Raw genomic sequence first — 14,772 nt, 5'->3', positions numbered from 1 at the left:
CCAAAGATTCCATAAATTTTTCAATGTGTCCGTTAAAGGACACATTTAATATCTAGCATATAACCCTATAATTAATATACATGGTTTCCTTTTTACTTTTATCCTCTTAGGAGGACTATGATTATTTGATAAGAAGTAGAGATGAGGAATATTTTGAAAATGGTTTTAGATCTTATTTATCTGGTTGGCTAAATTTCCAGTAGCTGGTTCCACATAAGTACGCGTTATTCAGGGGCACTTGGCTGGCTCTGTTGGTTGAGCATCCTATGCTTGGTTTCAGCTCACGTCATGATCTCGGGGTTGTGAGGTGCAGCCCTGGGTCCAGCTCTGCGCTCAGTGTGGAGTCTGCTTGAGATTCTCTCTCCCTTTGCTCTTCCCCCTCACTAAAATAAATAAAATCTTTAAAAAAACCCCGACGCATTATTCATACTTTGGTAACTCACTGGGCACATTTCTAAGTTCCAGTGGCTTCACCCTCACCTAGTAATGTGCTGGAAATCCGGCTTTGGGGATGGGGGAGAAAAGCCCTAATTTGTAGTGTTTGCCAATTTCCTGGTGTAAATATTCCCACCATGGTGATTTTCAAGCATCCAACGGTTTAGTAACTGGCTCATGGAAGTCTTGAATATTTAACAGTTGACACTAGGAGATAGCTCTAGCATACCACTATCTCATGTGCATGTCACCTCGTAACACCCTCACCCTCAGGTGTCTGGCCTCTCCTCCCATTAGTCTTCACCGTGTTGTTTAGTTCTCTAAAGTGTTTTCTGTACCTGGGAAAGAATTACTAAAGAATGTGGAAAACTCTAGTTGCCATATTAAGATTATTGATATTCTATAAAAAATAAGTTCATATATATTGTTCTATTTATTATTTTAGACCAAATTTAGTAGGAATATATTGTGCTGAATGAAGATAATTTTCAGGACTAAATGGACTGATAGAACAGCTTAATTATGTAATAGCTCACTGATTTTGAACTAAAGGTTAAAGGTTGAATTTGTATATTCTAAAGTAATAATTTATGATATCATGCAGCTAAAGGATTTCTTAAAGAGAACTGTAGAAGGATTTGTGAAACTCTTTGACCAAGAAGACCAACGTGGGCTGCCAATATTTAAGATGGAACTGACATTTGATGATGATAAAATGGAATTTTATCCTACCTTTCAAGATTTGGAAGATGTTGTTTTGGGTTTGGTAGAGCGGATAACTGAAGCTCTACAGGTATTCTGCCATCCTTATCCACTGGGTTTCTTTATATGGGTCTCTTTCAAAATTTTAAATGGATTTGAAACTATAAAGTGGACATGTACATAAAATGTTATAACTCTGTTTTATTTCTATCCTCCAAGTTATTTTAAGTTAGAAAGTGCTTTCTCTTTGATAAAGTTCCCTGGCTAGGAATGATGTTTTCCTTCTTAGAACTTTTATTACGGTTAGGAATTGATATTTATGTGCCCATTTCATCTTCCCTACATAGTTGTGAGCTTCTTAAGGACAAGATCCATGTCATGTTTGTTTTCTCTACTTTCTAATATAATCACTTAGACATTATAGTTATTCAATAAATACTTGTTGAATGATAGAAAACAAACTCAACTTAATTTTTATATTAGACTACAAACTATACAATTTTATTTTATTATTTTTAAAAATTTTATTTTTAAGTAATCTCTACACCCAATGTGGGGCTCAAACTCCCAAACCCTGAGATCAAGCGTTGCATGCTCTACTGACTGAGCCAGCCAGGTGCCCCAAACTATACAATTTTATTTATTTATTTATTTTTAAAGATTTTTTGTTTATTTATTTGACAGAGATAGAGACAGCCAGTGAGAGAGGGAACACAAGCAGGGCGAGTGGGAGAGGAAGAAGCAGGCTCACAGCGGAGGAGCCTGATGTGGGGCTCGATCCCATAACGCCGGGATCACGCCCTGAGCCAAAGGCAGAGGCTTAACCGCTGTGCCACCCAGGCGCCCCAAACTATATAATTTTAAATCATGATTTTGCATCGGGTTATCTTTCTTTGGACCATTGAAATCTGAAAAGATTGTTTAAAAATATTGTATAAGAGCTACGTATAGACAAACTGCACAGATAATTATTTCATTTATGGTCATTTTAATTTTTGTTAGAATGTCCAAACGGTTCCCTCTTGGCTCTCAGGAACTTCACCAGCTGTAAATCTTGACACACAACTTCCTGAACACGTGTTACAATGGGCTCTTACTACACTGAAGTTCGCAGTACATCATAACTTAGAGGGTGCAAGAAAACATTATGAGATGTACGGTATGTATCACATATATGATATTATACCTTTTATCATAAAAGAATACCATTTTTATTTTTGCTGGAAATTGGTCAAGTATTGGTTGTCTGGGGCTGTCATGAAAAAAGCAGGGAGAGCCAGAAGTCAGCATTGGTGTGGCTTTTGGCAGAATCAAAGATCAAAACCAAGAAACTTGAATTCTGTTGTTTAGCCCGAAGGGTGAATGTTAACAGGAACAAAAAAGTAGAGTAATAAAGCAAAAAAGTAGAGAAAAGAGATGTTGGAATAAGGAGAAAGCTAAATCAAGGTTTAAATTAAGATAATTTTGAAGGATAGTTTTGAAGAGACTGCATCTCAGTTCTACAGTCTCCTCAAGTGTGTATGGGGTCAGGATAGTTATTTGACATTCTCTTAATCAAAACCTTCTATTAACTGGCTTATCTGTACCTCTAAGTTATTGTAAGATCATTACATACGCTATTATCTTTATCTTAAAATGCCACGTTTAACCTGGTTTGCTTGTTAAGTCTATTTTATTCTATTCCTATACATATATGTTAATTCTCTATTAATAATATTTAATGGAATACTCTACTTCTTTCCATGACCATATCAAAAAGTGCTTTATCTTTTTGAATGGGTCTTATTATTGAGATTTAAATTAGATTATTAATTTTCAGTTGAAAAATACAATTGGCTTCTTGATGGGACTGCAGATGAGATGATAGAGACTTTTCAGGCAGAAGAACATACTTTTGATGAATACACAGAGGTAAATGGTAATTCTGTTTTTCATTAATGCCTTTGACTTTTTTTAAATTAGGGTCTTTTTTTTTGGAATTAAATGCTTCAATTAAAGTTAATAGAATTTCTTTTTTTTTTTTTAAGATTTTATTTATTTATTTGACAGAGATAGAGACAGCCAGCGAGAGAGGGAACACAAGCAGGGGGAGTGGGAGAGGAAGAAGCAGGCTCATAGCAGAGGAGCCTGATGTGGGGCTCGATCCCACAACGCCAGGATCACGCCCTGAGCCGAAGGCAGACGCTTAACCGCTGTGCCACCCAGGCACCCCAAAGTTAATAGAATTTCTTATTCAGAATATCATTTTAGTAAGCCTGTAGGTTCACCAAATAATTACTTTAGTGATTCATTTACTTATTCATTGCTTCAACAATCACATTCAGACATGTAGCAAGATTTTGGTGACGTAAAGATAAATGATACATACACATTGTCCTCAGTAGCTTATATTTGGCCTAGAAGCCAGACATAGGAGTGACAACTACGACATGTGCAGATAAGTACTGGAATGGAAATGTGCACAAAGTGTTTTGGAAGCAAAGAAGAGGGAATGATTGTTTCTGCTTTGGAAGATTGGTGAAGGTTTCTTGAAGAAGTGAAAAGTGAGCTAGACTTTGAAGTCGATGTTTACTGGTGGAGAAGAGAGGGAATGTAACATGGACAAAGACCAAAAGGGTTTAGGGGTGTCAAATGAACCAACACAGCTGTGGAACAGGTAACATAGGAAGGCAGTACATGGCAGATTTAGAATATGTAGTTGGAAATGTTAAGGGGGAGCCATGTGGGACAATTTTAGGGTATCTTTGCTCAAGAGTTTTACTTCGTTTTGAAGATTTTTAGCTGTGCAAGTAATATACTTGGATCTGAATTTTAAATGCTTTTTTAAAATTTTTTTTAAAATTTTAAGTTTATAGGAAGATTTTTCAGTCTTGCCTCAGAAATAATGCTTTTGCCTCAGTGGGTTCATTACCCTATGGTGCGTTTGGATTGTGAAGATTTGAAGATAGGCCTAACAAACAAAGCGAAAACCTTTGCAAACATATTATTAAACGACATAGCTTCAAAACATAGAAAAGAAAATGAAAGGTAAGTAGAAGTAATTGCTGAACCCAGAATTAATGTGCTAAAAGAAATATTTTGCTAATAATAACTCTTGTTTAAAATATGAGGAGCATCTGGCTGGCTCAGTTACTTGACTCTTCATCTCGGGGTTGTGCGTTCGATCCCCACGTTGGGTGTAGAGATAACTTTAAGTAAGTAAGTAAATAAGTAAATAAACTAATTTAAAAAAATTTTTTAAAAGATTAAAATGTAAGTACTCACAACTTTCTCTTCATAGCTGCCTCCTTTTTAAAAAAAATATTTTATTTATTTATTTTTGTGAGAGAGAGAATGCCAGAGAGCGGTAGTGGTGTGGAGGGGCAGAGGGAGAAGCATACTCCCTGCTGAGCGGGGAGCCAGATGTGGGACTCGATCCCAAGACTCTGGGATCATGACCTGAGCCAAAGGCAGAGGCTTAACCGACTAAGCCACCCAGGCGCCCCTCATAGCTGCCTCCTAAGGAGTTTCCTTTGTAGTCCCAACGATCTGGTTTTTGTTTGATACTGTTTGAGAGTTATTTTGAGGCAACCCAGAATTTTTTAAAAAAGAAATTGAAATAAACCAGTGTTTGGATACAGGTTGCATGAAAACGGAGAGACTATAGACTTTCAATGATATTGGCAAGATCTGGGATTGTTCCTGACCTCAGTATTTACTTGTTGCGTCACCTAGCTTATTTTCGTCATGTGTAAAATAGCGACAGCAGTGCCGACTTTGCAGAGTGGCTGTAAAATTGGATTCACAAACCGGTGGTCTGCTATCTGAATAGGTCATGCAGCTGTTTTTATTTGTTTCATGCTGTGTTTTGTTTTGTTTGAACACATATTGAATTGGCTACCAACATTTCAAAATTAGGAGATTTTACACACACACACACACACACACACACACACGCACATTCCAGATCTTCTACTTTTCTTGAAAAAGTGGGAAGACTGTGCCATGTTGGGCCTTCAGTGGTAAATGGAGCTGAGAAGCAGTTTTCATCTTACAAAGGGAATGTGTCCTTTGGTTTGTTCAGCCACTGCTCAAGCAACTCATCATCCAACTCATTTAACTTATTTATTGCCTGTCTGGCCCCCAAAGAATCTTAGTTTGTAATTTCTGGGAAGATTAAAACCAATATATACAAAGCACCTAGGACAGTGCCTGGAACACGGAACTCAATCCGCGTTAGCTAGTATGTTTGTTTTCCCAGAAGCAATGTGATAAAATCACGTGCTTTGGAAACAGAAAGACCTGGATTTGAATCCTGGCTCTGTGATGAACTGGTTCTGTGACTCTAGGCAAGTTACTTCATTTCTCTGAGCCTCAGTTTCCTGCTGTGCCAGCCATAAAAAACAACACCCTCCTTGCAGGACTAATGTTAGGGTCACAGATAACATTTGTAAAGCATCTGGTACAATGCGGGGCATAGAATAGGTGCCCAATTAAGGGAGCTATCACATCAATAAATAGTTTTAAATGAATAAAAAATAGATGGCTGTCAAAAAGTCAAATATTGTCAGGCATACTTTGTACCAATCATACTACTATACAAAAAGATATCAAAGATGGCAAAGCATCCATTTCTAACAATCCCATTGAGTAAGAGCAATGACAATGCCGTAATCAAAAAATGATTTATGTTTAACATGACTTTTTTTGGTATTTACTTTTGGAGTATGTGTGACTTTTCTGGAAAATTCTGTTACTTCCAACAAAATAACTTTATCTTACTATAAACCCATGACATAAGAGCAGCTGAAAAGTTGTCCAGATTCCTCTGTCTAGTTCATTCTTTAATTCTTTTCTATTTGAATTCCATACTTGAAATAGATGACACCAAAAGGAGGAATGTGTGCCATTAAGTAAAGTACAATTTATTAAAAAGTTAATAATCATTAAAGAGCAGTTTGCTTGCTCACAGGTTGGTTTGACATCTGCTTAGGCCACCTTGCTCTCAATCATTTTGTTTGCTTCCTCGTCTTTTGCTGTAATGTCTCTCCCCAAGGGACTTGATTCTGCTTTAGCAAGAAGAAAGTGCCCCCATAGGATCACCTGTCTTTTTGTCATTATCCACTTTAATGCATCCCTCCTAAATTTGTGATAATCAAGAATGAACTATCAAGCCCTCCACGGTCTAATTCCTCCTCACCTTTCCAGCTTCATGTGATGTCCCCTTCTTTGTATTCATATTGGCCTGGCTGCCATTCCTCAGTATGCCCTATATCACACTGCGTAACTGGGTGTTCAAGAGAGTTAAAGAGATCTGTAGAAAAAAAAATTTTTTAATATACCATAACTTCCACGTGAAAATGTTACCTCAATTTTGTAGATTTTGTAGATATAAGATGTACGCTGTTATATCAGATAAGTTGTCCTTAAATGTTTTAAGACATCTTAGTGACTTAATATTTTGAGGCTATCACAGTTCATATTTTACAATGATCATAATAACACACATGTATTGAGTATGATATGGCATTAATTACCATAACCATAGTAAAGCAGAGTATTATGTCAGTATTTGCAGCGAATTTGAAGCAATTAAAGAGCATGCATTAAAAACCCCTGAGACAACAGAAGAGATGATGGACCTGATATCTTATGTAGAAAAAGCCCGGACTACAGGGATTCAAGAGTTGGCTTTACGGATCAAGGTAAGAATCTTTAATTTACATTTTTAAATTAGTTTCTTTTTGTTGTGAAATATGACAAACATATTGAAAATGTGTAGAACATATAAACAAAGAGTTATAAAGTGCCCACCTATATTGCCATGACCAAAGTTAAGAAACAGGATATTTCCTGTACCCCTGAATCCCTCTGCATGTGACTTTCTGATCATAACTGCTTCTCTCCCTCTCTCCCCTAGAGGTTTCGCCGTGGTTTCTACAGTAATCTCACATTTTTATTCTTTAGTCCCACCAACTATGTGTGTATCCTCAAACAACATGGGCTTAAAATTTTTTCCTTCTTTTTTTTTTTTAAAGATTTTTTAATTTATTTATTTGACAGAGATAGAGACAGCCAGCGAGGGAGGGAACACAAGCAGGGGGAGTGGGAGAGGAAGAAGCAGGCTCATAGCGGAAGAGCCTGATGTGGGGCTCGATCCCATAACGCTGGGATCACGCCCTGAGCCGAAGGCAGACGCTTAACCACTGTGCCACCCAGGCGCCCCAAAATTTTTCCTTCTTTTATAATTTCTACATTTAGTAGTACGCCTATGCCTTCCCCAGCACAAGATTATGTATCCGTTCATCTACATTGTACTCTAATTCTTTGTTTAAAATGTGAAATATAACACACATACCCCAAATTGCATAAAACATAATTTGTACAATTTAAAATATTATAAAGTAAACACCCCATGATTATCACCCAGGGAAGAAATAGAACCTTATCAACACACTAGAAGCTCATCACAGTCTGCTGTTTTTCCTGGATGTGAACGCTATCCTGACTTTCATAGTAATCACTTCCTTGCACTTCCATAGAGTTTTACCATCTAAATATGCATTCCTAATCAATATAACTAATTATTGTCTCATTTAGATCTTTATATAAATAGAGTCATACTGTTTCTATTCTTTTGCATCTTGTCAACATTATGTTAGTAATGCCATTGTTTCTTAAGTTTATTTTCATTGCTGTCTTATATTCACTATTATATAACCATACATTAATTTATCATTTTAGTTTTATTGCTCTGGATATTTGGTTTGTTTCTACTTTTGCTATTAATAACAATGTTGCTGGGAACATTTCTGTACATGTATCCTGGTGTATATATTCATGCATTTCTCCCAGGTATTATAATATATATTTATTTTCACCTTTACTAGCTAAGGCAAAACTCTTTCCTAAAGTAGTTCCAATTTTATACTCCTATCAGCAGTGTCTAAGAGTCCCATTATTTTACACTGTTACTTATGCTTGCTATTGTGAGATATTTTAAATTTGTCAGGCTGTTCTCTTACCTATAGAGAACAAACTGATGGTTACCAAGAGGCGAGTAGGTGAGGGGGTGAATGAAATAGGTGATGGGGATTAAGGAGTGCACTTGTTGCGATGAGCACAGGGTGATGTATGGAAGTGCTGAATTAGTATATTATACACCTGAAACTAATATTGCATTGTATGCTAACTAACTGGAATTTAAATAAAAACTTTAAAAAAAAGAAAAAAGAAAAAAAATTCTGTTCTGTTGGGTGGAAATCATTATATTTTTAATTTGCATTTTCTTGAAAACAAATGAATTTGGACACTTTTCATATGCTTTTTAAAAATAATTTTTGTATCGTGAACGTAACATATAACAAGAGAAAAGTAGGAGGTACAGAAAAACATTAAGCTGACCAAAAACATGAAACATGTTCCTACTTAACAGAATACTCTAGTACCATATTTTTGACTTAAGATTGGATCACAAACAAAACAAAGATTGCATCATAAACATGTTTGACTTAAGATTGAAACATATATGAAACACAAAAATGTATTTTTGAATATTTAAACTTACAGGTTTAGATGTAGATGTGTCAAGAATATGTGAATTATTTAACCACTCACTGTTGTATATTTAAGATGCCTCCCATTTTTATTTTTTAATTTATTTTTTAAAATTTATTTTCAAGGTGCCTCCAGTTCTTTTCAAAATTTAAATTCAATTAATTAACGTATAATATATTACTAGTTTCAGAGGTAGAGTTCAGTGATTCATCAGTCTTTTTTTTTCTTCATTGCTTTTTATTTCTGTAAATAATATTTAGGGAAGTATATTGATAGGCACTCCTCTAAGTTTGTCATTAGCAATATGTCTAATGTCTTCACAAATGCTGTCCCCCACATGGAGGGACTAATTGTAAGATCTAGGCTGTCATTGACCTAAACACAGATATCTTCTAAGCTGAAAGATTTCTTGTTTTATTTGGAATCTCATATGTTCCATTTTGCCTTTGAACACTGTATGTTGTATTTCCCCATTAAACTACAAGTATATGATTATAATTATGAAAAAAATAGTATATGAATACTGGGGTAGTTCAAAATAACAGATGCTTCAGATATTCCCATATTAACAAGTGGGGAAAAGAATAACCCCTATTTGAAGTCTTCAGAAACACTAGTGTTTCATCAGTTTCATATAACACCCAGGGCTCATTACATCATGTGCCCTCCATAATGCCTATCACCCAGTTACCCCATCCCATCACCACCCTCCCCTCCAGCAATCTTAGTTTGTTTCCTATGACTAAGAGTCTCTTATGGTTTGTTTCCCTGTCTGATTTTGTCTTGTTTTATTTTTCCCTCCTTCCCCTATGATCCTCTGTTTTGTTTCTTAAATTCCACGTGTGAGTGAGATCATATGATAATTTTCTCTCTGATTGACTTATTTTGCTTAGCATAATAACCTCCAGTTCCATCCGCATTGTTGCAAATATGAGATTTCATTTTTTTGATGGCTGAATAGTATTCCGTTGTATATATATACCACATCTTCTTTATCCATTCATCTGTTGATGGACATCTGGGCTCTTTCCATAGTTTGGCTATTGTGGACATTGCTGCTACGAATATTGGGGTGTATGTGCCCCTTCTAATCACTACGTTTGTATCCTTTAGATAAATACCTAGTGGTGAAATTGCTGGGTCATTGAGTAGCTCTATTTTCAACTTTTTGAGGAACCCTCATACTGTTTTCCAGAGTGGCTGTACCAACTTGCATTCCCACCAACAGTGTAAGAGGGCTCCTCTTTCTCCGCATCCTCACCAACAACTGTTGTTTCCTGTGTTGTTCGTTTTAGCCATTCTGACTGGCGTGAGGTGGTATCTCATCGTGGTTTTGATTTGTATTTCCCTGACGACAAGGGATATTAAGCATTTTTTCATGTCTGTTGGCCATTTGGATGTCTTCTTTGCAGAAATGTCTGTTCATGTCTTCTGTCCATTTCTTGATTGAATTATTTGTTCTTTGGGTGTTGAGTTTTTTTATAGGATTTGGATACTAGCCCTTTGTCTGATAAGTCATTTGCAAGTATTCTCTCCCCATTCTGTCAGTTGTCTTTTGTCAACTGTTTCCTTTGCTTTTTATGTTGATGAAGTCCCAATAGTTTACTTTTGCCTTTGTTTCCCTTACCTTTAGAGACATGTCTAGCAAGAATTTGCTGTAGCCGAGGTCACAGAGGTTGCTGCCTGTGTTCTCCTCTAGGATTTTGATGGATTCCTATCTCACATTTAGGTCTTTCATCCATTTTGAGACTGTTTTTGTATATGGTATGAGACGGTGGTCCAGTTTCATTCTTCTGGATGTGGTTGCCCAATTTTCCCAACACCATTTGTTGAAGAGACTGTCTTTTTTCCATTGGATATTCTTTCCTGCTTTGCCGAAGATTAGTTGACCATAGAATTGAGGGTCCATTTCTGGGTTCTCTATTCTGTTCCATTGATCTATGTGTCTGTTTTTGTGCCAGTAACATATTGTCTTGATGATTACAACTTTGAAATAGAGCTTGAAGTCTGGAATTCTGATGCCATCAGCTTTGTTTTTCTTTATCAACATCCCTTTGGCTATTTGGAGTCTTTTCTGGTCCCTACAAATTTTAGTATTATTTGTTCCGGTTCTGTGAAGAACGTTGATGGTATTTTGATGGGGATTGCATTGAATGTGTAGATGCTCTAAGTAGCATAGACATTTTCACAATATTTGTTCTTTCAATCCATGAGCATGGAACGTTTTTTCATTTCTATGTGTCTTCCTCAGTTTCTTTCATGAGTATTCTATAGTTTTCTGAGTACAGATCCTTTGCCTCTTCGTTTAGGTTTATTCCTAGATATCTTATGGTTTTGGTGCAATAGTAAATGGGATTGCCTCCTTAATTTCTCTTTCTTCTGTCTCATTGTTAGTGCATATAAATGCAACCGACTTCTGTGCATTGATTTTATATCCTGCCACTTGGCTGAATTCCTGCATGAGTTCTAGCAATTTTGGGGTGGAGTCTTTTGGGTTTTCCATATAGAGTATCATGTCGTCTGCAAAGAGTGAGAGTTTGACTTCTTTGCTGATTTGGATGCCTTTTATTTCTTTTTGTTGTCTGATTGCTGAGGCTAGGACTTCTAGTACTATGTTGAATAGCAGTGGTGACAATGGACATCCCAGCTGTGTTCCTGACCTTAGAGGAAATACTCTCAGTTTTTCCCCATTGAGAATGATATTTGCTGTGGGCTTTTCATAGATGGCTTTTATGATATTGAGGTATGTTCCCTCTACCCCTACACTGTGAAAAGTTTTAATCAAGAAAGGATGCTGTACTTTGTCAAATGTTTTTTCTGCATCTTTTGAGAGGATTATATGGTTCTGTAAGAGGTTTTTTTGTGTTTTTTTCTTTTTTAAAATTGTGATAAAATACACATAACAAATTTTTTTTTTAAGATTTTTATTTATTTATTTGACAGAGAGAGACAACCAGCGAGAGAGGGAACACAAGCAGGGGGAGTGGGAGAGGAAGAAGCAGGCTCTTAGTGGAGGAGCCCGATGTGGGGCTTGAACCCAGAACGCTGGGATCACGCCCTGAGCCGAAGGCAGTTGCTTAACCGCTGCGCTACCCAGGTGCCCCCATAACAAAAATTTTTTAAGTGTGCTGTTCAGTGTAGTAGTTTTGAAGATGTTATTGATAAGTATCCTTTTTCTTTTATTCTAATTTATTTTAACTTTTTAATGGTGTTTTTTGATGAAGAGAAATTCTTGATTTTAATGCAGTTAAATGGAGCAATGTTCCCCCCTCTTTTATTTGTTTATTTACTTATTTATTTAAAAAAATTTTTTTCCCCTGAAAAGTTTTTGTTGGCCTTTTGGATAGAAACAGGAATTTATTTGCCAGGAAGGATGATCCCATTGTACTCCTGCTGGGACCAACGCATGGCCTCCTCTTTGCTGATTCTGTGTTTGGCCCCATTGCAGCCTGCCCTCTGCTTCTTTTCTGTGATGCTGAAACCTGGTCTACCCAGCACCACATAGAAGTCCAGGGCATAGATACCAATGCTTGGGTCATATTTGATCCCCAGATCAATGTGCTCCTGGATCCTAAAGCCAAAATTTCCAGTACCAGAGAAGTTATTTTTTCTTAACTCATACTGTCACACCTTTAGACCTTTCTCCAGGATTTCTTCCGCCTTGGCCCCAGGGACTGTGCACGGAAGGCAATCTTTTCATTTCTCCTGATACCAAAGGATCTAACCACGTATCTAGCTTTGGAGAACATGGCGGGGGGAGGTCTGGCCTGTGAGCTGCTCCAGCACCTTGGCTGTCTGGTCAGTCTGTCTCCACTCTCCCCCACACAGCGCTGAGGCAGAGCTTGTGGATGAAAAGTTCCCGCATGGGGTTCTCCTTTTCACCTTGATCTGCTATGGTGGAGAACAGGAAGAGTTCCCCCCCTTTTTTTTAGAGAAGGGGGGGTTTAGATATATTTAGATCTATTTTCAGGTACTTAATATCTTTTAATGTTACAGTAAATGATATCTTTAGATTTTTAAATCTTTTCTTTATTACTTCAATACAGAAATATAATTGTTTATAAAATAATTATTAGACTTTATTTTTTAGAATAGCTTTAGATTTATATAAAATCTAGTACAGAGAGTTCCCGTATTACATAGCCCCCATCACCCTGCCACACACACACTCAATTTACTCATTATCAGCATCTCACATTAGTATGGTACATCTGTTAGAATTAATAAACCAGTACTGATGTATTGTTAACTAAAGTCCACAAGTTATTCAGTTTTTCTTACTTTTTACTTAATGTCCTTTTTCTGTTTCAGGAACCTATCTTAGACACTACATTATATCTAGTTGTGTCTTCTTAGGCTCCTCTTGGCTCTGACAATTTCTCAGATTCCTTCTTTTTTTTTTTTTTTTAAGTAGGTTCCACACCCAACATGGGGCTTGAACTCACAACCCTGCGATCAAGTGTTGCATTTCATGCTCTACCAACTGAGCCAGCCAGGCTCCCCCTCTTTTGTTTTGCTTTTGATGACATTGATTGTGTTGAGAAGTCTGGGTCAGGTATAGCAGAGGGTAGCCCTGTGTTGGATTCATCTGATGTTTTTCTCATGATTAGATTGAAGTGGTGGGCTTTCTGAAGGTGGATCACAAAGGCAAATGCCATTTTCGTCACATCATATCAAGGGTACATATTATCAACATGACTTTCCACTATTAATGTTGACCTTAATCACCAGTCTGAAGTAGTGTTTATCAGGTCTCTCCACTCTTTTCTCTCCCTTTCCATAATGTCCTCTCTGGAAGGAAGTCACTATTTGCAGCCCACACTTCAGAATTGGGGAGTTAACATTCTCCTAGAGTGGAGTAGCTACATGATTTATTTGGAATTCTTCTGCATGGGAGATTTGTCTCCTTCTCCCCTTATTAATTTATTCAATTACTTATATATATCACTATGGACTTTTGGATATTTATTTTATACTTTGTGCTATAATGTAAAATTTATTGTTATATATAAATTAATATCTATCACTAAATTTTTCTTAATTTTTGAAATTTCTTTTTTCTTTAAAAACCTTAACTTTAAAAATTTTGTATATTGGGGTGCTTGGGTGGCTCAGTCGGTTAATTGGCCTACTCTTGATTTTGGCTCAGGTCATGATCTCAGGGTCCTGGGATCAAGCCCTGCATGGTCAGGCTGTGTGCTCAGCAGGGAGTCTGCTTAAGGATTTCTGTCCCTCTCCCACTGCCCCTCCCCCCATCGTGTGTGTGTGTGTGTGTGTGTGTGTGTGTGTGTGTGTTCTCTCTCTCTTAAATAAATACATAAATCTTAAAAAAATAAAAATGTTATATATTTTTTATTTCTCTTCATTGTAATAATTTATCTGAAGATTTTTTTTTGGAGTGTCTACATATACCATCATATAAATTACAAATAGAGTTTTGGTTCTGTCCTCATAAACATGACACGTTTTCATTACTTTGTTTAGAGTATTAGAAATTGTTGATTCTTCTCTTTTCCATAATGTCTTAGTTTTTCTACATGGTGTATTATATCTGGAGTTTCTTTTGTAGGAATCCAAACGCCGAATGAGTTACTTTTTAGATGTTTTCCTATTTTCTCAAGAAGACTTAGCTTTAAATTCAGCTATCCTTATGTGGCCTAGCAAAATTAATCCCATCTTTGATGAAAATGATGAGGTAAATATCTTTTTCAATATAAATTTTTGTATTCTTTTATTTAAGCACATTTATTTGATCTAGCTTTAAAAACTAACTTTATGTGTCAATATGAGTTTGGGGCTAGCAACATTTATGGCCCTGAAGGTTAAGAACAGGCTGTGAGGCTTAATATAGGGTCTGGTAAGAAGTAGGACTGACATTAAAGATGTAAGAACAGTTATAGATTGGTTAATAGTAGTAAGTACAGCCTTTGGTGCTTTGCATTTGGTAATTCATTTAATACCTGCAGAAATCCCAGGTGCTCCTGTTTCCCCCATTTCATAGACAAGAAAAGTGAGTCTCAGAGAAGTTAAGTAACTGACCCAGTAACAGAGAGAAAAGAAGTAGCAGATTCAGAATTTTATATCAGATTGAATATACTT

General features: G+C 36.5%; 1 protein-coding gene and 1 pseudogene across 1 annotated transcript in view; one reads left to right on the top strand and one right to left on the bottom strand.

Annotated features, from left to right (window-relative positions):
* DNAH12 (dynein axonemal heavy chain 12) overlaps window positions 1-14,772 on the top strand; it is a 199,297-nt gene that overhangs the window by 27,687 nt on the left and 156,838 nt on the right. Inside the window, exons 9-14 of the mRNA XM_026501080.4 lie at window positions 1,040-1,228; window positions 2,140-2,296; window positions 2,957-3,048; window positions 3,986-4,164; window positions 6,686-6,821; window positions 14,243-14,368. Of these exons, the coding sequence (XP_026356865.3) occupies window positions 1,040-1,228; window positions 2,140-2,296; window positions 2,957-3,048; window positions 3,986-4,164; window positions 6,686-6,821; window positions 14,243-14,368 (879 nt within the window). The remainder of the gene's footprint in view (window positions 1-1,039; window positions 1,229-2,139; window positions 2,297-2,956; window positions 3,049-3,985; window positions 4,165-6,685; window positions 6,822-14,242; window positions 14,369-14,772) is intronic.
* LOC113256580 (60S ribosomal protein L11-like) lies at window positions 12,031-12,562 on the bottom strand (annotated as a pseudogene).

Source organism: Ursus arctos, unplaced genomic scaffold (assembly GCF_023065955.2).
Source record: "Ursus arctos isolate Adak ecotype North America unplaced genomic scaffold, UrsArc2.0 scaffold_14, whole genome shotgun sequence".
Lineage (NCBI taxonomy): Eukaryota > Metazoa > Chordata > Mammalia > Carnivora > Ursidae > Ursus > Ursus arctos.
Note: the sequence above shows the minus strand (reverse complement) of the source record. Positions and strands in the feature narration are given on the sequence as shown.